Source organism: Gekko japonicus, unplaced genomic scaffold (assembly GCF_001447785.1).
Source record: "Gekko japonicus isolate JY-2015 unplaced genomic scaffold, Gekko_japonicus_V1.1 scaffold57, whole genome shotgun sequence".
NCBI classification, from domain to species: domain Eukaryota; kingdom Metazoa; phylum Chordata; class Lepidosauria; order Squamata; family Gekkonidae; genus Gekko; species Gekko japonicus.
Window position 1 is genome coordinate 1,480,171 of NW_015160208.1, and position 26,932 is coordinate 1,507,102.

General features: G+C 50.6%; 1 protein-coding gene across 1 annotated transcript; it reads left to right on the forward strand.

Moving 5' to 3' along the window:
- The first annotated feature begins 300 nt into the window (after positions 1-300).
- AATK (apoptosis-associated tyrosine kinase) lies at positions 301-26,932 on the forward strand. The gene is made up of 12 exons (XM_015408740.1): positions 301-340; positions 8,542-8,621; positions 9,815-9,933; positions 12,559-12,646; positions 13,416-13,549; positions 16,771-16,855; positions 17,353-17,474; positions 18,182-18,331; positions 19,002-21,921; positions 22,473-22,638; positions 23,582-23,815; positions 26,859-26,932. Exons 1-12 carry the CDS (start codon positions 316-318, stop codon positions 26,885-26,887), a joined length of 4,152 nt encoding a protein of 1,383 aa, XP_015264226.1. The 5' UTR covers positions 301-315; the 3' UTR covers positions 26,888-26,932.

A 26,932-nucleotide genomic window follows, 5' to 3' on the forward strand; every position in this document is an offset into this window, starting at 1 on the left:
GTGTCTATGCTTCCTCATCTCTGTGTGAGATAATAAACCTTCAGAGTATTTCAAGAATTTGACATGCATTATTTTAGTCACCATGACAATATGAGTAGGAGTAGGATGTTTCTGCTCTGCTTCTTTCTACATGTGGGGTTAAAAATGTCTCTCTGCCCTGTGGTGGGCTCTTTCACTCCCTTCCATCTTTGTCCCCAGGAATTCGAGAATGCTGAGGGAGAAGAATATGCCAGTGAGTTCTCTACCCAGGGCTCACCTGCCACACAGAATGGACCTGAAGTTTATATTCTGCCTCTCACTGAAGTCTCCTTGCCCATGTCCAGGCAGCCTGGACGCTCAGGTAAGTTGTGAAGCCTCTGTGTTTATTTATGTGACTCTTTCACAATCTACGCTAGCGACAGCACACTCTTGCACAAACCTCACAATGATGGGCAAGGATTCGAATTTTTCGCTTACTAATGCTCATGCACTGAAAAGGTGTCCGGAAGGCCCCCCCCCCCCAGTGATTGTGAGTACTTCACTGTGGTAAAAAGAGCACTGTGGGTGACTAATCCGCATTGTGTTTGTACATATGAGCCCCATGGAAGAGGCACCAGTGCAGATAGGCAGGTGTTGCAGCAGTACTAAGATCCAATTATGCTCTTCCACCAAGGTAGCAGCACCTCTACTGGCAGAGGAGGGATTCTGCCACCTTGTCTCCCACACACTGTTTGTGAAGATCCTTTGACCTCCTGAAACAGAAGTTGAGGGGTCTCACTGGGTTATGGCAAGATAAAGAAGATGAAAAAGTCTCATTCTGTTAGCTCCATTCTCTGGTTTGCATCCAGCCTGTTGGATTTCGTTATCAATGTACATGAATCTTTACTGAGTAACATAAGCAAAAAAAACAGGGCCCTGTCCTAAATTTGATAGGGGCAGCAGGGAACTGAAGACAGATGTGTAAAAACATAACCAAACTCAGTGAGAAGGAATACATACAAAGTGTACACGTACTTAGGTTTAGCATCAGTAGGGGATTGAGATCTTTATCTTTTTGTTACGTTTTTATCCCACCCTTCCTGCAGGGAACTCAGAGTGGCTTATTTATTTATTTATTTATTTATTTATTTATTTAAGTTGATTTATTAGGCATAGAATCATAGAGTTGGAAGGGTCCTCCAGGGTCATCTAGTCCAACCCCCTGCACAATGCAGGAAATACACAAATACCTCCTCCTCCACACTGGTGTTCCACGCCCAGAAGATGACCAAAAAAAAAAAAAAAAACCTCCAGGATCTCCAGCTAAACAGGCCTAGAGAAAAATTGCCTCCTGACCCCAAAGTGGCGATCAGCATTTCCCTGGGCATGTAAGAAAGGGCCACAAGAACGAAGCACCGAGGAAACCCTTCCTGCCCTCCCTCTCATGATCTGCCTAAATTCACAGAATCAGCATTGCTGTCAGAGGACCATCTAGCCTCTGTTTGAAAACCTCCAAAGAAGGAGAGCCCACCACCTCCTGAGGAAGCCTGTTCCACTCAGGAACCACTCTAACTGTCAGGAAGTTTATCCTAATGTTTAACTTAAAACTCTTCTGATTTAATTTCAACCTGGGGCAACAGAAGACAACTCCACACCATCCTCTATATGACAGCCCTTCAGGATGGTTATCATATCACCTCTCAGTCGTCTCTCTCCAGGCTGTACATACTGGGCTCCTTCAACCTTTCCTCATAGGACTTGGTCTCCAGACCCCTCACCATCTTCGTTGTCCTCCTCTGGACACGTTCCAGCTTGTCTATATCTTTCTTAAATTGTGGTGTAAGCAGGGCTCAGGGTGGCTTACCTCAGAAGACAAATACAAAAAATAATAAAATTAAGAACAACTTTAAAATACTTAAAAGCATCAACAACATATCAGCATATTCAGAACCCACCAACCCCTTAGGGTGGAGGGGATGTGGATGAGGGGGGGGGGAGTGTGGGTATGAGAGTGCCAGACCGCCGTTGCTCTCCACTAAATGCCTGGCGGAACATCTCTGCCTTGCATGCCCTATGGAACGATAGTAAACCCTGCAGGGCACATATGTTTTCTGGCAGAGAGTTTCCTAGCTGAGGACAGCCAGATCTCTCTCAGGCTTGGGATCACCAGAAGGTTCTTATTCCCAGAGTGTAATGCTCTTCCAGGGGCATATTGACAGAGGCGGTCCCAAAGATATGTGGGTCCCTCACCACCGAGAGCCTTAAAGGTCAAAACCAAAACCCTTGAACCAGATCTGGCACTCCACTGGAAGCCAATGCAGCTTGTGCAGCACAGGCTGAATATGTGCTATCCGAGGGGTCCCCGTAAGGACCCGCATGGCCGCATTCTGGATCAGCTGGAGCTATTGAGATATATGTCAGAGTGATAGAGGTAGCAAGCAGTTACTATAGATCAGTTTGATCTGTTTGTCAGACCTAGCTGTCATGCTGGTAATCATGTAATTACAGCCAGGTGTTTTCTAGCAGGTGTTACTCTTTCTGGGCTTGTTAGAGTTAGTGATTGCATCACCCTGTTAGAGATTGGCTGGGGTTTAGCATAATAGCTATCAGCTTAGTAAACTGGATGGGGACTTAGTTCTCATAGACTAAGGCACGACATGCTGTACAATAGCCTGTATATATCTCTGTATATATTCACCTTTATAACTATATAAACTCTCTGTGCACCTTCATAACTGGTCAGTCTCCCGTTTCTTATTTACAACACCCAATAGGAGTCAGGCTCAAGGGTAAGCCCGCATAGAGCGAATTACAGTAGTCTATCCTGGAGGTGACCATTGTATGGGTTACTGTGGCTAGGTCAGGATGAGACAGGTAGGGAGCCAGTTGCCTAACCTGGCACAGTTAGAAAAACGCTAGCTTGGCAACCTTCGCAACCTGGGCCTCCATAGACAAGGTGATGTCCAGAGTCATATCCAAACTCAGAGCATGCCGTCAAGAGATGGGAGGTTGCCATGGTTGGCAACCCAACCCCTACCCAGCCACAAGAACCTCCATCTTACCTGGATTCAGTTTCTCCTTTCCTTGGTGTGGTTCTCCCTTCCTTAATTTTATGTTCAAAACCACCCTTTGAGGTTAGGTTGAAAGAGAGTAACTGGCCCAAGCTCACTCTGCAGGCTTCACGGCAAGCATGGATTTGCACCAGGGTCTCTCTGGTCCTAGTCCAACACTGTAAGCGCTATATCACGCTGGCCCTCTGCTGAACAATCCTAAGAAATGCCACCTAGATGAGACCGTATCTTCCATGAGTGTAGAGGTATTCAAACGTTCTTATATGAAATGCATATTCAGGACGGCATCTGTTCTGTGTAAAGCAAAAGCTTTATCCTTTTACCAAGAGTTGTCAGTTTAATTTTGTTAAAGCCATATTGTGTTTTTATTCTCTGTGGAACTAATACAGGAAGAAAGCCTTCTACTGAACTAATAGATGTAAAGCAGCCAGAATGAGGCAGTAATAAGTATGTTGTGGTATGAATCCAAAGATCACAACTGGGGTACCCCGTGCAACCCCCCCCCCTATGACAGCCAAGCTTTGAGTGATTTCACTGTACAAGCAGACTGCTTATAGTCCTTAGATCTCAGCAACCTTTCTTTCTTTTTCTTACTTCCAGTTCAAAGACCCCCATTCTCCCCTCCCCTCCTACCCTTATGGCTGTGAAGCAACTGGGCTCTCAGTCCCTCTGCCCACGGCACACTTGCAGCTGCTTGCTGGATACTGTATCTTGGTGGATCAAATCCTTGTTTCAGTCTTCGCCCACATCTGTCCTGTGGGGGGGGGGTGCTTGGTTGCCATTGGCAGCAGCTGCAGTCGAGGAGTGGGCAGCTTTTTTGGCAACTTCCTTGGAGTGCTAAACAGTTTGCTTTTGAACCATGTCACCCCAGCCATGTTCATTGGTTATTTTCATTTTTGTGATGCAGATCCTCTTATATCAGAGTTTCTCTGCAGCATCTTAAAGGTGCTGCTGGAGTCCTGTTTTATTATTTGCAGTATGTGTTGCAATGGCATCTGCCATGGATGTGATGGACACCCCGCCCCCACCTTGTGCATCTTGTCCTCTCTGCCTCCAAGTCCTATTCCCCCTCCAAGGAGGCATGGATGTGATGGACACCCCGCCCCCCCCTTGTGCATCTTGTCCTCTCTGCCTCCAAGTCCTATTCCCCCTCCAAGGAGGCATGGATGTGATGGACACCCCGCCCCCCCCTTGTGCATCTTGTCCTCTCTGCCTCCAAGTCCTATTCCCCCTCCAAGGAGGCATGGATGTGATGGACACCCCGCCCCCCCCTTGTGCATCTTGTCCTCTCTGCCTCCAAGTCCTATTCCCCCTCCAAGGAGGCATGGATGTGATGGACACCCCGCCCCCCCCTTGTGCATCTTGTCCTCTCTGCCTCCAAGTCCTATTCCCCCTCCAAGGAGGCATGGATGTGATGGACACCCCGCCCCCCCCTTGTGCATCTTGTCCTCTCTGCCTCCAAGTCCTATTCCCCCTCCAAGGAGGCATGGATGTGATGGACACCCCGCCCCCCCCTTGTGCATCTTGTCCTCTCTGCCTCCAAGTCCTATTCCCCCTCCAAGGAGGCATGGATGTGATGGACACCCCGCCCCCCCCTTGTGCATCTTGTCCTCTCTGCCTCCAAGTCCTATTCCCCCTCCAAGGAGGCATGGATGTGATGGACACCCCGCCCCCCCCTTGTGCATCTTGTCCTCTCTGCCTCCAAGTCCTATTCCCCCTCCAAGGAGGCATGGATGTGATGGACACCCCGCCCCCCCCTTGTGCATCTTGTCCTCTCTGCCTCCAAGTCCTATTCCCCCTCCAAGGAGGCATGGATGTGATGGACACCCCGCCCCCCCCTTGTGCATCTTGTCCTCTCTGCCTCCAAGTCCTATTCCCCCTCCAAGGAGGCATGGATGTGATGGACACCCCGCCCCCCCCTTGTGCATCTTGTCCTCTCTGCCTCCAAGTCCTATTCCCCCTCCAAGGAGGCATGGATGTGATGGACACCCCGCCCCCCCCTTGTGCATCTTGTCCTCTCTGCCTCCAAGTCCTATTCCCCCTCCAAGGAGGCATGGATGTGATGGACACCCCGCCCCCCCCTTGTGCATCTTGTCCTCTCTGCCTCCAAGTCCTATTCCCCCTCCAAGGAGGCATGGATGTGATGGACACCCCGCCCCCCCCTTGTGCATCTTGTCCTCTCTGCCTCCAAGTCCTATTCCCCCTCCAAGGAGGCATGGATGTGATGGACACCCCGCCCCCCCCTTGTGCATCTTGTCCTCTCTGCCTCCAAGTCCTATTCCCCCTCCAAGGAGGCATGGATGTGATGGACACCCCGCCCCCCCCTTGTGCATCTTGTCCTCTCTGCCTCCAAGTCCTATTCCCCCTCCAAGGAGGCATGGATGTGATGGACACCCCGCCCCCCCCTTGTGCATCTTGTCCTCTCTGCCTCCAAGTCCTATTCCCCCTCCAAGGAGGCATGGATGTGATGGACACCCCGCCCCCCCCTTGTGCATCTTGTCCTCTCTGCCTCCAAGTCCTATTCCCCCTCCAAGGAGGCATGGATGTGATGGACACCCCGCCCCCCCCTTGTGCATCTTGTCCTCTCTGCCTCCAAGTCCTATTCCCCCTCCAAGGAGGCATGGATGTGATGGACACCCCGCCCCCCCCTTGTGCATCTTGTCCTCTCTGCCTCCAAGTCCTATTCCCCCTCCAAGGAGGCATGGATGTGATGGACACCCCGCCCCCCCCTTGTGCATCTTGTCCTCTCTGCCTCCAAGTCCTATTCCCCCTCCAAGGAGGCATGGATGTGATGGACACCCCGCCCCCCCCTTGTGCATCTTGTCCTCTCTGCCTCCAAGTCCTATTCCCCCTCCAAGGAGGCATGGATGTGATGGACACCCCGCCCCCCCCTTGTGCATCTTGTCCTCTCTGCCTCCAAGTCCTATTCCCCCTCCAAGGAGGCATGGATGTGATGGACACCCCGCCCCCCCCTTGTGCATCTTGTCCTCTCTGCCTCCAAGTCCTATTCCCCCTCCAAGGAGGCATGGATGTGATGGACACCCCGCCCCCCCCTTGTGCATCTTGTCCTCTCTGCCTCCAAGTCCTATTCCCCCTCCAAGGAGGCATGGATGTGATGGACACCCCGCCCCCCCCTTGTGCATCTTGTCCTCTCTGCCTCCAAGTCCTATTCCCCCTCCAAGGAGGCATGGATGTGATGGACACCCCGCCCCCCCCTTGTGCATCTTGTCCTCTCTGCCTCCAAGTCCTATTCCCCCTCCAAGGAGGCATGGATGTGATGGACACCCCGCCCCCCCCTTGTGCATCTTGTCCTCTCTGCCTCCAAGTCCTATTCCCCCTCCAAGGAGGCATGGATGTGATGGACACCCCGCCCCCCCCTTGTGCATCTTGTCCTCTCTGCCTCCAAGTCCTATTCCCCCTCCAAGGAGGCATGGATGTGATGGACACCCCGCCCCCCCCTTGTGCATCTTGTCCTCTCTGCCTCCAAGTCCTATTCCCCCTCCAAGGAGGCATGGATGTGATGGACACCCCGCCCCCCCCTTGTGCATCTTGTCCTCTCTGCCTCCAAGTCCTATTCCCCCTCCAAGGAGGCATGGATGTGATGGACACCCCGCCCCCCCCTTGTGCATCTTGTCCTCTCTGCCTCCAAGTCCTATTCCCCCTCCAAGGAGGCATGGATGTGATGGACACCCCGCCCCCCCCTTGTGCATCTTGTCCTCTCTGCCTCCAAGTCCTATTCCCCCTCCAAGGAGGCATGGATGTGATGGACACCCCGCCCCCCCCTTGTGCATCTTGTCCTCTCTGCCTCCAAGTCCTATTCCCCCTCCAAGGAGGCATGGATGTGATGGACACCCCGCCCCCCCCTTGTGCATCTTGTCCTCTCTGCCTCCAAGTCCTATTCCCCCTCCAAGGAGGCATGGATGTGATGGACACCCCGCCCCCCCCTTGTGCATCTTGTCCTCTCTGCCTCCAAGTCCTATTCCCCCTCCAAGGAGGCATGGATGTGATGGACACCCCGCCCCCCCCTTGTGCATCTTGTCCTCTCTGCCTCCAAGTCCTATTCCCCCTCCAAGGAGGCATGGATGTGATGGACACCCCGCCCCCCCCTTGTGCATCTTGTCCTCTCTGCCTCCAAGTCCTATTCCCCCTCCAAGGAGGCATGGATGTGATGGACACCCCGCCCCCCCCTTGTGCATCTTGTCCTCTCTGCCTCCAAGTCCTATTCCCCCTCCAAGGAGGCATGGATGTGATGGACACCCCGCCCCCCCCTTGTGCATCTTGTCCTCTCTGCCTCCAAGTCCTATTCCCCCTCCAAGGAGTCAGAAGAATACCACAAATTCAATATTGAAAAGTTTTGGTGCAAGAGTGATAGAAGGGCCAAAGTGGAGGACTGGTGACAAACTGACATTCTTTACGGGACATGCTAGAAACCCACATCACAGGAGCTTTGTGTTTCCAAATTGCTTCAGCATTACGCTGCTGTTCTTTAAATCCCCCTCCAACTAGCACCTTCTGGATTGTTCTGCCTTTTCAGATGGGGCCCTGCTTGGCCTGTGACTCAACAGTGCCATCTTGTGGGGCCAGCATGGCAGGGCATTCCCATTTAGAGGACAGGATAGGTTTTCCAGGCAGCTCTTCCTAGGGCAGAATACCTGGAAAACAGACTTCCAGCCTGAGCATCCTGGACCCGCCATTAATAGGCAAGGCAAGAGCCTAAGGAAGGTGTGGTGCCCTGGGTTTCCCAGAAAGGGATCTGACCTTCTCATTTCAGCTGAAGTTTCTCTCTTCTCCTGACCGGAGCAATTCCTCTCCCCCCCACCCCACCCCAGAAACAAAGGCTCTTTGGTCCCCAGCTCCCACGGACACTGCATTCTTTCCCATGTGAAGTGGCTGAGGAATCCAAGGGTTGCTTTAATGGGTAGGATGGAAGAGGAGTTGGGCCAGCTAGCCGGGCAGTAGGTCCCCTCTGCTCTGCCCACATGATTTCGTCCTGTGCAGCTCTGTGTGATCTAAATGGACACCTAAAGAATGGGTTCAGTGTCCAGCTGCAGCTACCAGTGCTGGGCCCAACAATAGGGCTTTTGCAGCTTGGAGTGACGGGAACAGCGGCGTCTGGCACTGAGGGGGAGAAGGGATGGCACTGCCTGCTTGCTGGGACCTGGGACTGCCCAGTTGGGTGGGCACTGCATAGCCACATTCCTTTGCCCGGGGGCTTGGGCTGGCTCTGGCAGAGGGCTCCTTGTGCATACATGTGTACGTGCATGGGGTCTCTTACCTTCAGCCCTTGCTCCGCTCTGTCAGTGAAGATGCATCAAGACCCTTCAAGCTGGCCTCAGGGCCCGGGGTGGCTGCTCCTTTCTGTAGGCTTCCCTGTGCCTGGTTATTTAGACTGCCTTCTGCGCCAGACCCCCATCTTTTGTGGAAAGCTAGAATTGGGGTCAGAGTAGCAGAACGACGAGCTTGTGTGACAGGACATGCTGAAGCTCAGACCATTCTGTGTGCTTCTTCACAGTTCAGCTCCTCAAATCCACTGACCTCGGACGCCACAGCCTGCTGTACCTCAAGGAGATTGGCCATGGATGGTTTGGTAAGGTAAGTCCCTGCCCTGGGTTTGACCCCTCTCCCTGTCATTGATTTACAGAGTGGGCCACAGAGGATGTGTGGAGTTAAACTGGAAAGTCAGGGAGAAGTGGGCAGTTTGGTTCCTGTGCATTCTTACCTTGAGCAGTTTGGTCACTGCTGCTTATGGGAGCAGGATTGGAACAATGTGTTTTCCGTTACAAGCTACTATTGGAGATCTTTACTATTGGAGATTGTTGTAGGGCAGGGAGACAAGGAATGAAGTGGAAACGGATGGAATGAGTCATTAGTGAGTCAAGAGTTAGGGGGATCGCCAAGGCAGGAAAGGCACAGGTAAGGGAAACTGGAGACCTGAGACAAAGCATGGATTTCAGATGGCCCCAAAGACATTGAGTTGTCAGTCCTTTGCATATGTATATTTATTGCTATTGCTTATCATTTGGCATGAGGTGTGTGGGGGGGGAACTGACTCCCAGTGCCTCTGCCTCCCTCCCTCCCTTCCTCCCTCTCTTTGAAAAAAAAAGCCAGTTTGAAAACTTGCGATAGCAAATCTGAATTATAGGCAGAGACAGGTCAGGGAGGTGAAATTGCTAATGGAGGAAGGTTGTAGGGCCAGGAGGTTACCATGTTATTATTTTTAATAGATTGTAATTATGCATTTTAATCTTATGAAGCCCCCCTGAGAGCTCATGTTATCTGCAAAAAGTGTATAAGCTTTAAATTAAATAAAAGAATGAGTAAATGCATCAAATCTGTTCTGTTGCAGTGTAGATTTAGCCCAGGAGCAGGCGTGAAACAAGGGCCAAGGTTTGCAACCAGATTATACTTTATCCTGTGACACTTTTGTCCACAAGCTATTAGCTAACAAATGGATGACACTCTTTGCATTGAAAAGGAATCTCACAAAGGAATACTTTGTGAATACTCACAAAGGCATATACACACAAAGTGGAATAAACTGAAGCAAGGAAAGGAATGAGCTTCTTGGTTTTGCTGAAGAACAGTGGGTGAGGTTGGGTTTTTGATGCACAAGCCCAGTGGTGACTAAGCTAGCTTTTAACTTCGTAGTCTATGTGATGTTTGCCCTGGCAACCATCTTGTCAGTTCGGCTTCCTCAGTTCCCATCTGAGCAATGCTGAGAACTGTCCTAGCATGTTCAGCTGTAAGAGTGTGACAGGGTTGTACTTCTCTCTCTTGCTTTTTAGGTGTTCCTCGGTGAGGTGAATGCAGGGCTCAGCAGCACTCAAGTGGTCGTTAAGGAGCTAAAGGCCAGTGCCAGTGTACAAGATCAGATGCAGTTCCTGGAAGAGGCTCAGCCATATAGGTAGGTCCTCGAGCCATTCTGTAGCAGGGGATGCAGAAGGAGGACTCCTTGGGTCTGGATCTTTGATCACGTTCTCTGGTCCTCTCTGCATGAGGATCCATTGATGGCAAACCCCCAGCCCAATAATATAGACATGGCTACGCTGCCAAGTTTGCTCTGTGCCCTTCCATCACATTGATTTACAAAGTCAGAGCGTGATTTCCCACAAGCGCTGCTCCGCGCTCACTCCTCCCTTTTGCCCCGATGGTACATGTCAATTTCACACAAGCTGCTGCGCAGCCACATTTTGCCCCACAGCTTTGTGCGATTTTTCCCGTGTCTACTCAATCCTCAAAAAACAGGATTGAGTAGACGCGGGGGAAATTGCACGAAGCTGCGGGGCAAAATGCGGTTGCGCAGCAGCTTGTGTGAAATTGACACGTACCATCGGGCCAAAGAGTGAGCGCGGAGCAGCGCCTGTGGGAAATCACCCAGACAGTTCGCAAACAGGGTTGCTAAAAGGGGGACAGAGTCTTGGAGGAGGCCGTGGTCGGAGGAGCTGTGGAGCTGTGCAGGTTGTATGATTTGTTTCCCTGTGATGTTGGCTTTGCGGATGGATACTATGAAGGGGGGACCCAGTGAAAATTCTTGCCTGGGAACCATGTTCGCTCGTAACTGTCCATCACAGGTGACGCACAGAGGATAGGTGTTGAAAATATTGGCAACACTCACACAACATGAGGCCTTAACCAGCTTTATTGTAGACCCAAAGAGCAACAAGGAGTAACAGTTACTTGTAGACGACTAGGCCAAGGGCACACTGCTAACTGCAGCCACCAAAGCTCATACTCCCAAGCCAGAACAGAAAAATAAAATAGGCTTAAAAGTACAGTACAACTAGGAGCTGCGGTGGCTCAAGTGGTTAAGACGCTGAACTGCAGGCTGCAGAAGGTCAGTAATTCAGCAGTTCGAAACCCGGGTGCCGCATGACGGAGTGAGCTCCCGTGTCTAGTTCCAGCTCCTGCCAACCTAGCAGTTTGAAAGCAAGAAATTGCAAGTAGATAAATAGGTACCACTTCAGTGGGAAGGTAACAGCGTTCCGTGCGCCTTTGTGTTTAGTCATGCCGGCCACATGACCACGGAAACGTCTTTGGACAGTGCTGGCTCTTTGGCTTTGAAACGGAGATGAGCACCACAACCCTAGAGTCGGATTCGACTGGCTTTCAAGCAAGGGAACCTTTACCTTTACCTTTTTACAGTACAACTAAATACAGAACTGTTCCATACATCACAGCAAGTCTCATTCTAATGGAAGACAGAGAATTCCTCCATTGTCAACATGACACACGGGCCACAGGGAGTTGTTAAGAAGGTTCCTTGACCATAGTGTTGGTGCTGAGGAGGAACTTCAGAACTGTATGACACTCTGAATAAGGACTGATAGAATGACATTGGCAAGGAAGTGGGAGACATAAAGGTTAGGAGGACAGGATAAATTTTGTGAGTTAGGATTGTACACCTTCTGTAGGGCTGGAGTGGGAATCTGCTTAAAGACATATCCTCAGCAAGGCTGGGGAGATCCAGTCAGCCAAACGTTTGTGATTAGTACTTGGGAATTTGTAATGTTTTAATCAGGATGTGGAATGGTAAAATATAGCCCGATCTCATCAGATTGCATAAGTGAAGTAGGGTTTGTACTTGGATGGGAGATTACCAAGTAAGCCTTTGAAAAAGAAGGCAAAGGCAAACCACCCCTGCTTAATTTCTTGCCTTGAACTCCATGGGGTTGCCATAAATCAGCTGTGACTTGATGGCACTTTACACACACACACACACACACACACACAATACATTTTTACCAGTGTGAAGGGCCGGCAGCTACAACCTTGCTTCCATTTCCTAAGAACATAAAAGTATTTCTTCTGCTCCTGGATGCACATTATTTTACTCAGCATTGATTAATCCAGAACAACTAGCATTCTCTGGTCATGTATCCATGACAACTAAAGGGCTGTTAGGTCCCCCTTGCATGCACGGAGGCGCTTTAAGCAGACTCGTGGTGTCTAATTTGTAGCAGATAAGCTGCTTTGGAGCATATGCCCCAGTGGCAGGAGAGCTGCAGTTCTGACCCAAGGGGCGCTGATGAAGGTGTGGGAAGGGAAGGGCAGTGTTGGAAAGCAATGAATGACTGTACTGACTCATGCACAAACAACTCGCAATTGTTTGTGGACATGCTGAGATGGCTGGCACCGCTTAGGATCCATTTATTTATTGTCCGTGCCGGGCTGTGTCATGGGAGCCCCTCCCTGTCCCCAAATGAACCTATTGTTAGGAAAGGGGAAGGAAGGAAAACTGCACATACTGAAATGGATTTGTTTCTCAGCTAGACCTGGTTGGAGCATCATCTGTAGGCCTAACCTACTGCTCTCCTGACTATCCTAGCCCTTGTTTTTCTACTGCTCATTGCTCAGATAGTATCCTGTTGGCCTCAGAGGCTTGGTTTCCCTTCCTCTGCCATGTCCATGATCCTCATTGTATCCTGAAGCCCTCGGTCAGCATTCCTCAGCCTTTCCTTACCCCAGCTCTGGACTTGCTCCCTTGCACTTTCCCCTCCAATCCCATTTCTCTCTCTCCCCTGCTGCCCAGGGCCCTCCAGCACACGAATCTCCTGCAGTGCCTGGCCCAATGTGCAGAGGTCACACCCTACCTGTTGGTGATGGAGTTCTGTCCGTTGGTGAGTCACTAGTAGAGGGAAATCCCACTGCTTCCTTCTTCCATACCTCCTCGATCATGTCTTAGCCCCTGGGTTTAGAGGCAAGGAAGCATCAAATGTTCTTGTGGGTCATTGGCAGAGATTGGGGGTTGTATCATATTGCCTGTCCCTTAGGTGAGCCACCTGAAGCCATGGCTCTGTTGCTGCCTTTATGCAGTGCATCCGCCCTATCCACAATATGGTCTGTCTTGCTTAGGCTGACCTGCAGGGGGATGGTGGGTGGATGGTTCTGCTTTACATAAGGGAGGGTTGGACTAAGTGACGACAGGGAAGGTCCATGACTTAGTGGTAGACCATTTCCTTTGCATGCAGAAGGTCCCAGGTTCAATTACTGTCATCGCCAGTCAAAACAAAAAACCAAAACCAGGCAGCAGGTGATGTGAAAGACTGAGACCCTTGAGAGCTACTGCCAGTCAGAGTAGGCAACATTGGCATTGATCGGCCAATGGTCTGATTCCCTATAAGGCGGCTTCATGTGTTCGCGTGGGCTCTGCACTTCCAAATTCAGCAACGTTTCCTCTCCATGTTGCTGTGATGCTTTAGTGTATATGACCTTTCCTCTACTCTCAACCTGGGCTTTCTTGGGGTCTGGGAACCATCCCCCTTGACTGCGTTGCAGAGATGCTTTTTCTCTCTTGTTCTTCTCCAACCCATCCATTGAGACCTCACAAGAGAGGTCCAGAGGCAGCGGTTGCCATGGGTAACGCTGCTGCTGCTGCCACCCTGACAGGGTGACCTGAAGGGCTACTTGCGGAGCTGCCATGCGGCCGAGGCACTGGCACCTGACCCCCTGACATTGCAACGCATGGCCTGCGAGGTGTCCTGTGGCCTGCTACACCTCCACCGCAACAACTATGTACACAGGTGAGACCTCCCGTCTAATTGCTTCCTGTGTGGGAGTGTGTGCATGTGTGCTTGAGTTGGCCAGGAATCAAGTGCCGAGCCAGAAAAGGGGCAGGAGGTACGCAGGGTTTTGGCCGTAGTATGCAATAGATCAGCTACTGTGGCTCTCTCAGCCTACCTGTTTGTGACACAGGGAGGTGCCCTGAGCCCACTCCACAGCTAGGTCGTGCCACTCAGATCCTTGGCTGAATGTGTTTTGAAGCTGTCTGCTTTTCCGGAAATTTCCGGAGACCCACCTGAGAGACCACCATGAGAGCGTGGGCATGTTATAAAAGCTTTGCTGGGGGTGGGGTGCTGAGGCCTGCTGAGTAGCGGTGGCAAAAAAACCTTCAGATGCAGAATGAACTATATTCTGGCATGACTTCATAGGTTTTTCTGGAACAAAATGGGAACAGGAGATTTTGGCTTCTCGGGTGGGACCTGTGGGCTGTGAGAGACCAAAGGGCTGAGCCCTGAGATTTTGTGCAGAGAGTGCCTTATACACAGTCTGCTATGTGTCTGACCAGTCCTGCTCCCTTCTTTTTCTTTCTTTTTATCCTGCTTGGACATATGGGATATAGCTTACAGCAAGAAACCAGCAGGCTCTGGGTATTTCTGCCATTTCTGCGCTTCTTTTACCAATTGCTCCTCTTCCCCAACAATATCCTGGTGCTGAGTGAGTGGCCCTCAGAGACTCCAGCATCAGTGATTTTGTTGAAGAGGGTGAGCGCTCTCGTCTGATGAAGAAGCATACTCCAGGAAGGCGAGGAGAGAAGTCTTAGGCCACACAGGACATCGAGTTTTGTGTAGCATAGTGGCTAAGAGATTAGGAAATCCCTGGTTCAATCCCCACCTTTAACACGAATTCACTAGGTAGCATCCAAAATATGCGATTAATAATACTGACTGCCCTTTCAAGATTAGTGTAAGGATTGTGTGAAGTCTTCTGAACACCCAAAAGCCCTGTGCAAATTCTTGTCTTCTTCTTCTTCTTCTCTCTCTCTCTCTCTTGATAGCCTCAATCAGGTACAAACATGCCTGAGATAGTTCCATATCCCACCATCCCTTGTGGATGCTCCTGCTTCCCCTGCAGTGGCTGATGGGAGTTGTTCTCCGGGAACTCCAGGGGACAGAGAAGGTGTTTCCACCTGGTCCTGTTTCTCAGTGACACCTAGCTCTTTAGGAGGGTTATTTAAAAAAGGGAGGTCTATTTAAAAGGGTACTCACCAGGGGTGCACCTCCTGGGGTATATAGGTATGTACACGTATTTGAAGCACCTTCTAGAAAGTTCGTTTCCCATTATGCAGAACATTAATTTTGGCATGATGTGTGTGAGACCATTTAACCACAGGAGCTAAGGTTTGCTAAAAGCAATCATACCTCTTTCTGTTTCAACTAACCCTTGAGATGAATCGAGTAGTCCTCTACTGCTGGTTTACTGATTGATGTTTGCTCCTGGAGACAGAGAGAGAAACTTGTGACTGCTGCTGAAGGAATTATTATCTTTATTATTTTTAGCTCAATAACTGATTACTAAGCTATGTGTTTAAGGAGGACAACTCAACTAGTAAGTGAATAATTTCCAGCAGATCTTTCAGAGAGCAGAATCACTTTTTTATTTTTAGGCTAAAAATAGTGGCACAGTAACTCTGTACCTTTTTAATTAGAGTTTGGACATCAGGCATAAAGGGGGAAATCCTCTAGGCCAGTAGCTGCTGGTCACCCTTGCAATCCTAAATCTATACACTAGATCTCTGCTGTGTTTCTAACCCTTTGTTTTGGACTCTTCACATAATTCAAACACTGTTATTCCTGGGAGCTTGAATGTGAGCACATATTGGTCTTGGATGAATGGCCCAGTGAGAGTTCCAGCAGAAGGAGGAAATATATTTGTTGCAGAAAGGGTGAATAAATTAGACAACAGCTCCCCATACCTCCCCTAAAGGAACAGAAGCCAGTGAATTCTACATTCCATCTCCATAAACTAAGGGTAGTTGGGTTACTGTACTTTGCAAAATGTATCAGTCTAACTTAGGTTACTGTGATCTTCATAAGGGCATCCCATAAACACTAAACACGGCAGCAGCAACCACACATCTAACAATGCTGTAGTGTACACTGTGCATCTGCGTGCCCCAAAGCCCCACATAATATACTAATGAAATACCGATAGGCCAACTTAAGCAAAAATACATAATGCATTCTGATTGAAATCCCAGGTATATTGCTAGGTCAGAGGTCATAGAGAAGAGGGGGGAGGGGAGGAAAGGAAAGGAAAGCACACAAGAGAACTGTGGGCATTTGGGCAAAGAGGATGGGTGAAATGACATGGTTACTGGGAAGGATGGAAGGGTGTGGTCACACAAGCAGTTTGCTGCTGCAGTATATCGACTCTAGATAAGTTGCTTGAGTTTGGGACACTTTGCATCGATCACATAGCCCCCACCCCTAAGCTGGCATCATAGTGAGGTAGGGACAAGTGAGGCATGTGAGCCAGAAGTGTGTGTTTGATTGCACCCATTTGATCTGGAGGGGAGGGGTGGCTACGTTGGGCCAAACTGCTCCAAAGTCTCACTCATGTGGAGGAGCTAGGATTTTAAAAAGGTACGCATTCCACATCCAGAAATTCCAGTATGCGTTTGCTTTTTTACACTGCATTTTTTTTAAAATTTCCCATTATGTATGGTTGTGATGGTGTCCTTGATTCCACTGTAGAACGGAGGAGTAAAAAGGCAGCCTTGCAGCAATCAGTGTATTGTGGCAAAGGGATAAGGACCAGGAGGGCAAGCCAGGCGTGCCATGAATGGAGGTGAACTCTCCCTCAGTTTACTGACCAGCTAACTAGCTTCCCATTTGTGCTTGCTCCTCTATTGTGGGAACTTCAGGAGAACATCAGGAGAAAGAAGAGTGGCAGGATGCAACAGCTCTAATGAACTCAGGCGGGTGTGTGGCTAAAGGGTAACTTTCAAACTCCCTCAGTTTTATTGGCTGGTGAGGTCTTCATGTTGGTGCTCGGTATGCTGAGTGGACCTCACGGAGGGAGGGCAGAAACTTTGGGATTCTTCCCAAATCTGATCAGTTCTTCCTCACGCCCTGGCTCTGTGCTTCTGCTGGTCTTGGTCACAGTGCACGAATCCCCCTGGCCTGGCTGGCGCTTACCACTTTCCGCTGTATAATCTCAGCTGGGCATTTCTTTTGTTTAGTGACCTGGCACTGCGGAACTGTTTACTCACAGCTGACCTGACTGTCAAAATCGGCGACTATGGTCTTTCTCACTGCAAGTACAAAGTAAGTCTGCTTTGGGGTAGGGAGCCAGGCAAAGGGACACACACAAGGCTGGCTGGGTTTCTACTGCAGGGTTCGAAGTGCCGACTGAGAGAGGGAGCAGCCGTCTTTGAGTGAGGGGAAACATTGCTGGGAATGCAGATGTCAAAGAGGAGAGTAGGAGTATATGTGGTGGTGGGGAAACAGACATATCATATCTGCAGACACTTAGACGAGACTCAGTGGTCTTTGCCATTATCCTCCACCATAGTGCTGTCTGTCAGTGGCTGGGTAGAGGAGGTGACAGGGGGAGAAGCAGGAGCAGGTGGGAAGCAGCCATCATGGAACGGCCATATTTCCCATTGGGACCAGCTTTTCCGTGCTCCCATAATCATTGGTAGGGCATGGGGTTTAGAGCAGGCATGTAGGTGAGGGTGAGGTCTGCCCTTCCTCTGACCAGTGTGCAGTTTCTGTTGGTTCCAGTTTGACGTGGTCTGGCTTTGTCTCTGCATGCCTGGCAGGATGACTATTTTGTGACGGCTGACCAGCTGTGGGTGCCGTTGCGCTGGGTGGCTCCTGAACTCATCGATGAGGTTCACGGCAACCTGCTTATTGTTGACCAGACCAAGACCAGCAATATCTGGTGAGAAAATTGGAGGTTTGGTGTGATGAGGAAAGTGGCCCTGGGGATAGGAGAGTGGCAGAGTATTGGGCTGATGTCTACATGAGGGAGGAGGAAACCGTATAAAGACTCTGCGCAGCCTGATCCATAGACCAGGTTCTGAGAAGATGGGATATTGGCACAGCAAAGATGGTCTAGAACCAGGTAACGGAGCCAAGTGCGCAGGAAGGCAGCCTGTCATCTCTAAATGGCTGCTTTATTCCCTAGGCCCAGAGTCCAGGAGGCAGTCTCAGGCATGAGTAACTTTTGTTACTCAAAACATTATCTGTGAGAACGTAGTAACTCTATACAAGCAGAGAAAAGGGGGCACGTTGCCTCTGACATAGTATGGCCTGGAAGAGACCCTCTCCTGCATGATGCCGCCGAGGATTGTATCTCCTGAGTTTGCTCCTTTTGAATGTAGCTACCCTGGCTTCAGAGGAGTTGGGCATGTATGACATGGTCCTCTCTGTCTATGGTGTGCTGTGGCCAGGGCTTTTTTTTGGGGGGGGGGGAGGTGCTGGAACTCTCGAGGGAAATGAAGTTTTCAGTCTGTATACTGAAAACCCGTGAACCTTTAAAAATAATTGTGTTGAAGATGTTCCGGAACGCCGATTTGGCACGTCCCCCCAGAAACAAAGCCCTGGCGGTGCCTCTCTTTGTGTTTTGACTTTCTCCTCTTTTGGCAGGTCGTTGGGTGTGACCATCTGGGAGCTCTTTGAGCTGGGAGGCCAGCCCTATTGCCACTATTCGGACCGGCAGGTGCTCACTTACGCCATCAAGGAGCAGCAGCTTAAACTTCCCAAGCCGAAGCTCCCACTCTCACTCTCTGACCGCTGGTGAGTGGAATAGTACTGCAAGGGATAGGGATGGTGGTAGGCCCATGGGGACAGGTGTGGCAAAGGCTAGTTTTGACAGGTGGGACCAGTTGGGTGGGCAGGCGTTTGTAAGCTGCTTTTGTACTAGGCTCCCACATTGCTTCCCCAACACAGCCCTCTATTTAGTGACAGTGGGCATGTCAGCCCACTAGCGTGGGTCAGTCGCACACCTGGAGTCTGTGTGCATCATTTTGCTAGAAAGGGTCAGGAGGACTGAAAGGCCAGACTCTGCGAAGGATTAGAAGGGAGGCTTGGCTGAGCTGAATGCATGAACCAGGCTCATCTGATGGACTCACTTCCCGGTCAGCACGTGGCTGATTCCTAGTGCTCCACTAGGTGCGACTTGTACCTTGGTGGGAAGTCAGTGTAGGGTACAGAGTGATACATGAATGCTGCTCTGTTCTCTCTGAGTGTGTGACAGTATACAACATTCTAGCTGCAGTTCTTAAGTGCCCAGAGGGGTGTTGTGTGAGGCTGGAGAGTAAGGAAGGGGCTGTGTTGCTAGGAGAGAAAACACATCTGGAAAGCAAGTAGTGAGACTTGAGGTTGGGGATGCCCTCTGTGTGGTTGCATGACAGGCATTACTCTGAGAGCAAAGACGGAGACTGTGCTCTTTCTTCCCTGCTCTCAGGTATGAAGTGATGCAGTTCTGCTGGTTGCAGCCAGAGCAGCGCCCCACTGCTGAGGAGGTGCACCTGCTACTCTCCTACCTATGTGCCAAGGGGGCTTCGGAAGCTGAGGAGGAGTTTGAGAGGCGCTGGAACTCCATGAAACCCAGGGGTGGTGGAGGATCAAGCTCTGGCTCCGGCTCCAGCCACATGGGCATTGAGCTTTCCTCTTTCCCACTGCTGGAACATTTTTCCAACGATGGCGATGATGTCCTGACTGTCATGGAGACGAGTCATGGCCTCAACTTTGAGTACAAGTGGGACCAAGGCAAAGCTGAGCACCTTCCAGCCTCGGCCTTGAGCCCTCATGGACCTGCCCGCTATCACGAGCTCTACTACTCAGCCAGCAGCAGCGGTGGAGGGGGCGGGCACCTCAGCCTGGGCGTCTCACCCTCCTGCTATGAGTGCAAGGTGCAAGGCTGTCCTGGTCTGCACACGCCAGGTGTGGTTCCTGTCCTGAGTGCCCACAGCCCCTCACTTAATAGCGAGTACTACATCCGCATTGAAGAAGCGGCCTCAGAGGGTAGCGGGGCTGATCTGGACTACACGATGTGCTCCTACAGTCCTGAGTTTGGCTGTTCGTCCCGAAGCTGGCAAGCCAAGGAGGGCCCCTATGAATCAAGCAATAGCCCTGCTGTCTCACTCACCATGGAACCTCTTCTGGGCCATTCCACACACACCGACAGTCACTGGGAACCCCCCGAATACTACTCCTATGGAGGACAAGGGGACAAGGAAGTCCCATACTATGAGGCCTCCCCAAGGGAAAGTGCTGATGACTACCTGCTGAAAGAGCCCAGTGGCTCTGAGTGGCCTGTTCCGGTTTTGCAGAAGACTGCCTTCACTGACCCACTGGGTGTGTCGCCGTCAGTGACCTACAGCTACAAGGAGGCCACGTTGGACTGTGTCACTCTGGATCTGGATGAGGAGAACTCTTGTGGCAGCCCCAGGAGTGAAGGGGGTGAGAATGACGAATCCCCTTCCTCCAGCAAGCAGTGGACATCCAACACCTCAGCCAATAATAACAGCGGCCACTCATTATCCCCCTGTGAGCCACCTGCGAATGACAGCTGGTGCTACCGGCACATGATCACCTTCCAGGGGCTCATGGCAGAACCGCTGTGCACAGTACCCCGGGATGAGCCCACTCTCGGGCTCAAGGATCTGCGAGCTGCACTGCTGGGTGGGGAGTGCGTGATGTCATCTCACGCGGGCTCCCCATGTCTAGATGCTGAGTTGCCGGCAGAGGAGAAAGTATCACCTGACATTGCTGGTATCGAGGTCAGTATAGAGGACTCCACAGATCCCTGGACTGAGAGTGGAGAAGGGTGCCCCCCGGCCACTGGGCCACTGTTGGAGGAACTGGACTTGGGGACATCATTACCTGTGCCAGACCCAGCTGTCAGTATAGACACTGGGGATACAACTACGCCAGCTGAATTAATAGACGAGACACTAGTCGCTGGGGAAGATCCTGTCCTTGTGGAAGAGGCTTCAGTTGAACGCCCACCCAGGATGCTACAGGAGATCAACCTAGAAAATGGCAAGACCATCAGCAGTGAACTGGACCAGACGCCAGACAAGACGGTGTCGAGCGCTAGCTTCCCCGATATGGATGAGGCTAGCGATGAGGATACGGCTGAGCTCACTTTTGGAGTTTTTGCTGACTTCTCGGTTGACTGTGTCGAACGGCAGGATATACTGCCTGCCTTCAAGTCCTTGCAGAAGCAGGTGGGGACCCCTGACTCTTTGGAGTCATTGGACATTCCCTCCACCACCAGCTCCTGTGAGGCATTCAGCCCCACAGCCTGTGTATCCTCAAGCCAGCCTAAGGCCCTGGACAGTGGGTATGATACCGAGAACTACGAGTCTCCTGAATTTGTCCTCAAGGAGCCTCACGAGGTGCGAGAGCCCGAAAACTTTCCACAGCTAGGAAAGATGCAAGAAGACAGGGGGGACTCGACCAAAGAGCTAAGTCTGTCAAGTTCTTTCAGTGCTGAGCTGCATGTCTTAGACGAGAAGAACCCTTACCGTGACTCAGCCTACTTCTCTGACTATGATACTGAAGGGGGAACTCGGGAGGATGGGGAAGGGGACAGTGATGGTTTTGAGGGGCACGAGTCAGAGCCCTGCCAGGTAGCCTTCGGAGGGCTGGGGAAGGCCCCTAACCAAAAAGTGCCTCCCTGCCCCGAGCCCCCTGCCCCCTGCGGAGACAGTGTGGGCTGCACCTTTCCAGAGGCTGAGGAACAAGTCGTGAGGGAAGGACCTCCAAGGGCATCACGGGAGTTGCTGGTAAATGGAGCTGCTGCTGAGGAGGTGGAGTCAAGCCCAGTCAGGGATGAGTGTGAAGGGACTGTTGCTGTGCCCCCACAGCTGGCTCCCACCAGATCTTTTTTCCTGTCGCCTGTGGTCATGAGTTCAGAGGTGCCCATCCTGGTACTTGAGGGAGATGTGGGGGCAGGGAATGCAGGGCTGGAGAAGGGGTCAAGAGAGCCAGAGTATCCGGGGGAACTGGAGGGGACTGGTGAGAGTGAGGAGTTAGAGAGCAATTCTGCGCTCTCCAGTCTTTCACTGGACCTGTCAGGGGTGCCTTCCCAGCAGTCATCCACCTCCACCGATCCTGAGGAAGAGGAAGACGACACAGAGGACAGCGATGAGTCTGATGAGGAACTGCGCTGCTACAACATCCAAGAGCAGAGTGAAGAGAGCGAGGAGGAATCGCCTACGGTGCCCATTGTGGTGGCCGAGAGCCACAGTGCGCGCAACCTGCGCAGTCTTCTCAAGATGCCCAACCTGCTGGTGGAATCCTTCTGTGATGACCTGGAGCGCAAGAAGAAGGCTGTCTCCTTCTATGATGATGTCACCGTCTACCTCTTTGACCAGGTGACTCGTCTTGGGGTGGGGGCTGGAAGGGAGAGAGAGGAGCCTGGAGAGGTGCCAGGCCACAGAGAGGGCACCTTTTGCATTTGTTTGCATTTGCCTCATAATAAGGCTCTGAAGGAGTCATTGGGCATTCCTTCACCACCATCTCCTGTGGGGCACAAGGCCAGCCCCACGGCTGAAAGGACCCTGGGCTTTAAAAATCCCTAAACCTGCAAACATGAGCGCTTTCTACTGGCATGTAATTCTAGTACACCTGAACATATCGGTGCCATTTATTGCAAGTACTTTCTAGGAAGGTACCATCATACTGTCAACCCAGAAAAATGGCAGAACTAATCAAATGTTAACCTGAAGTCCTGCCATTAAGTCCAGCCCAGGCTTTTCAACCTGGCAGGGAGGTGAACTAGGAGCCTGCAAAAGTGAGAAGGGAAGGGCTTGGGGGCAGAGCAGGACCTGGCAGAGTGAGCCGCTTCTCCCCAGGAGGGCAGCCTGAGTTGTAGCAGATGGTCCCGTGACATGTGATAATGATCCATTGTGTCTCTCGTGTGCAGGAAAGTCCCACAAAGGAACTTGCAGACCAGCCTTTCCCGGGGGTCACAGAGCCAGGCCTGGCCCAGTCTGTGCAGAAAGAAGGCAACAGTCCTGCAGGCCCTGCAGGCCCGACAGAGACACCAAACAGTTCCTCAGAAGGGAGTACCTCTGAAGAAGAGAGTAAGGGTAGGACTTGGGTGGGGAATGGAAAGCCAGCTAAAGCTATGGGGGACGGCGGCGGCGGGGGGGGGGAAGTGTCACGTTATGTTTCCCTGCAGCTTTGTGAACAGTATTTTTGAGCTCAGGTTACCTTGCGTTGTTCCCTCAGGACTGTGCATTACTTCCCCCCCCACACACACACACACTTCGTGTGATTGTATTTTTCTGAGTTCCTTTTGGTCGTGACCGTTCTTGACTTCCAAGGGTGGGTGATCATTCTTTGTATTGGAGGTCTCTTTGTCACCATTGTCATTGCCTGCCTTTACCTGCATTGGTCTCATGACAGTTTCACTGTCTGCTGAACTGGTTCAGAATGGGAGCTTTTCCCTGCTATGATCACTGGGAACAGAAAGCATTTCTTTTATTCCTCCCTTCAGATATAAATTTGACCTCAGGAAGCAGCTCAGTTAAAACTCCCAGTTTTTGACCACTAGAGGGGGATAGACGGTAGAACTATATCAGTAGTATGGCCTTTTTGGCTGTATATTTGCAGGTGGGGCCTCGGTGGCTTAGAGGTTAAGACACTGAGCTGCAGACCGGAAGGTCTGTAGCTCGGCAGTTCGAGACCCGAGTGTGCTGCATGACGGAGTGAGCTCCCGTCTCTGGCTCCAGCTCCTGCCAGCCTAGCAGTTTGAAAGCAAGAAATTGCAAGATAAATAGGGACCGCTTTGGTGGGAAGTTAAGAGCGTTCCGTGCACCTTGGTGTTTAGTCATGCCGGCCACATGACCATGGAGAAGTCTTGGGACAGCGCTGGCTCTTTGGCTTGGAAATGGAGATGAGCACTGCCCCCTAGAGTCAGATTTGACTGGCTTTTGAGCAAGGGAAACCTTCACCTTTAGCTTAACAGGCAGAAGGCCCAGTTTGTGGCACGATTCATGACTCTTCCTTTGTGTCTGTTTTCAACTCCAGGTGGTGGTTTTGAATGGGATGATGACTTCCCCCTCATGCCAGTGAAATCGCCTTTTGTGCAGACATTAACACCGGCAGTGTCTGAGCCAGCCCTTCCCAGACTGCCACCCGTGCTAGGGCCCGCTCAGAAGCAGGTGCTGCCCATTCAGTTTTCACGCTTCACTGTCTCACCTGCCCCAGTGTCACGGTTCTCCATCACACACGTCACCAACTCAGATGTCAAGTCTGTAGGAGGTAAGATGCATTCAAAAAGGAAAGGACCTAATGAGGAGTGAGGAACCTAGATGTCTCCGGAAGTGTTCATCAGGCCTTGAGCAATGGGGCAGTTCTTGTCAACACACATTTATTTATTTATTTATTTATTGCATTTATATCCCGCCCATCCCGTAGATGGGTTCCACAATGTGGAGCAGATGTCACATGATCAGAACCAGGAAATAAAGAAGGACTGCTGAAGTGTTGGATGGGGAGGGTGAAGCAGGATGGGTCTACCTCCTGAGGAGGTGCACTTTAGTTCCTTTCATTGTTACTTAGTCACAATCTAAGGGTTAATATTAGGGTTATCAGGCCATGCCCAGCAACCAGTAGGCAGTTTGCGGGGGGACATGGTGGGACCATGATGTTGCATGCATCATTATGTCACTTACTTACAGTGAAAACCTGTAAGTGATATAAGGTAGGTCTAGGAATATCTGGAAACAGTGTGGCTTTACCATAGAGCTTCTGGCAATTCCTAGAGCTACCCTCCATTGCTTCTGAGTTTTCACTGGAAGTGACAAAAAGGCACACATAACATTGCCAGGTTTTGTTCTATTTTTCTTCCACTGCACTTGGAGGAGCAGCAGCAGGCAATGGAAACTGGGGGTGGGGAATCCCTTGCCCCAAGTGGGGACTGGCAAGTCTAGTTAACACTGTGGAGGCCATGTTCATGTGAGATTATTTCAGTTTCCAGATGTATTTTAAAATACTTTTTGTAATGTTTACACTTAGAGAATAGGAAGAAAGAACAGGGATATGGTTTCCTCTTTAAAAGGTTTATGTAGCCCTAATCCATAGTTGCTCACTTGCATGGTCATTAAAGAAGAGGATTGTGCCCCTTCCAAGGTGTCTCTGGCCCACATGACTTTACTTCATTGATCCTGGAGGGAAGGGGTTGACTTGTGGGAGGTTTACCCCTTAAAATGCATGGAATCAACAGAGAAGGAAGTAGTACTATCCTAATTAACTGATCAGCTGGAAGTCGGGTTCTTCTTAGGCTGCAGAGAAATTAGCTTTTTCTCCTCTCCCTTTTGCAATCAGGAGCTCAGAAGCTTTGCTTCTGTCTCCACCCAGGTAGGAGGGGAGGGATGAGAAACTTCACTGTGTAGCTGCTGTTCTGAGGATTGGTGGTGCATCAGAACCTGACTCCCAGCTGATCCTGCAATCAGCTGTGGGTTAGCTTCTGACCAACAGGCAGCTGCAAACTTGTTGGGAAGCTGTTAGAATTGCTTTATGCAATCTGAACATATCCCTGATCAGCTCACAGCCTGATTGTGAGTGTTGAACAGTATAAGTTCAACTGCTGGTTTCCTGCAAAATTCATGGCATTCCTATGTATAAATAACTGAACACATGAAAGCTTTATGTGAATAGAGCCACTAAGAAAATACATTCCCACCATTAGCCCAGTGTACCGAATCTCAAGGGCACAGTTAATGATAGGCAAAAGAATGGATGAAACAATAGGAAGTCATAAGGCTCAGTTTCATAAATACTAACTCAGAGGCTTGGTGTCCTTGTACAGTAATCAGTTATCAATAACTTATTGTTTCAGCATTTAAAATGAAAGGTTTTATTCTTTAGCTTGTACAATAATCGATAGATGCAGTCCTCATTAGTGCTTCATTGTTAAAAGAGATGTAAAAGAATGCTGCTTTAAAGGCACATGTTAGATTTCTCTTTGGCCCTAAGTGCTGGCTTTACAAAAGGGAGGCTCTCATCGACAGCCAGACCCAGTCACTTTCTTTTACTGCTTTCTCACCTACATTGCCACCAGCTACTATTGTGAATGAAACCTTCCAGCAGCTGAGTGCCTAAAATAGAAGTAAAATTAAACAGAAGTCCAGTGGCATTTTAAAGATTAACAAAATGTAAATCTGATGGCAGAAGGTTGTACCGTTTACTGGCTTCACAAAATATAGTGGTTCTTGAAGGGGTGGCTAAGTTCTGCAATGGCCTTATAATGAGGAAGCTGTGTGCTAAATCCATGAACTGAAGGGTGACGGTTTATGATTCTGATCTATGCCAATAAAGGTTTTGAAATTGAAATTGAACAAAATGTAATCTTTAAAGTGCCACTGGACTTTTGTTTGATTTTGTTCTTGCAGTAGACTAACATAGTTACCCCACTGGAATGATTAAGACGGAAGGAGCTCCCTCAGGCCATCAGCTGCCATGTGCTTTGTCCTCCAATACGTGGAAGGGTGAAGAGGCCAGCCAATGGGCGTAATTTATCAGCACTAGAGTCACTGATATCCTATGTACTTTTAAAGGAGAGTTCAAAGCATGTTCACAGGGCCATGAGCCTCTTTTTTAAATGCAGAGAGTCCAAAGCAGGGGTCGTTTCGTAGAAAAAGAGCTAGGGGAACTCATTAGCATAACTCATGAGCATATGCCACACACCCTGACATCACTGGAAGTGTGTCATAAGGCCACACACTCTGACATCACCGGAAGTCTGTCATAAGGCCACACACCCCGCCCCCAACTGTCCCGGCCGCCGCCGGCCTTACGGCTCCACTGCCGAGCCCCATGAGGGGCCCGGCGGTGGACCTGCAAGGCCGGTGGGAGTGCAAGGAAGCCCCGTGAAGGCCCTCCCTGGCCCCAGGCAGGCAGGGGTGGGGAGAGGCAGGGAGGAAGCAACTTACCCTCTCTCTTTTCCTGCCTCCTCCTGGCTGAATGAGGGCTGGAAGCAGGGCGGCCGAAAGCAGGGGGCGGGGCTTCGTCATGTGCCCCCCCCCCCTACTTCACCCGGGGGAACTGCTATCCCCCGCGATCCCCCCCGAAATGAACTCTGGTCCAAAGTATACTTTGTCTGGTGTGGTTGTCCTTACTTATGGTTTTCTGATAGCATTAATTACAAAACTGGCATAGTTGTGAGGGGGCGGGCAGATTTGTTCTCTTATTTTCAGGGCTTTGACCGTTGCAGCTTGGTGGATAGAGGTCTGTGGTTCTGTAATCTATATGGCCTCTGGGTCGTGATGTTTCTGACGCTAACTTGTCCTGTTCCCTTCTCCAGGAAGCAGTGAAGATGGCGACAGAGAGTGAGCTTGGCCACCTGTTCTCTTTTCGGACTTTCCATCCTGACCCCTA

Bases quoted from the DNA above. Each gene is read 5' to 3' on its own strand.
- AATK (XM_015408740.1), top strand. From the start codon at position 316: ATGTCCAGGCAGCCTGGACGCTCAG. The intron at 8,622-9,814 runs GTAAGTCCCTGC...CTTGCTTTTTAG, and splicing joins GCCATGGATGGTTTGGTAAG to GTGTTCCTCGGTGAGGTGAA. The intron at 13,550-16,770 runs GTGAGACCTCCC...TCTTTTGTTTAG, and splicing joins CGCAACAACTATGTACACAG to TGACCTGGCACTGCGGAACT.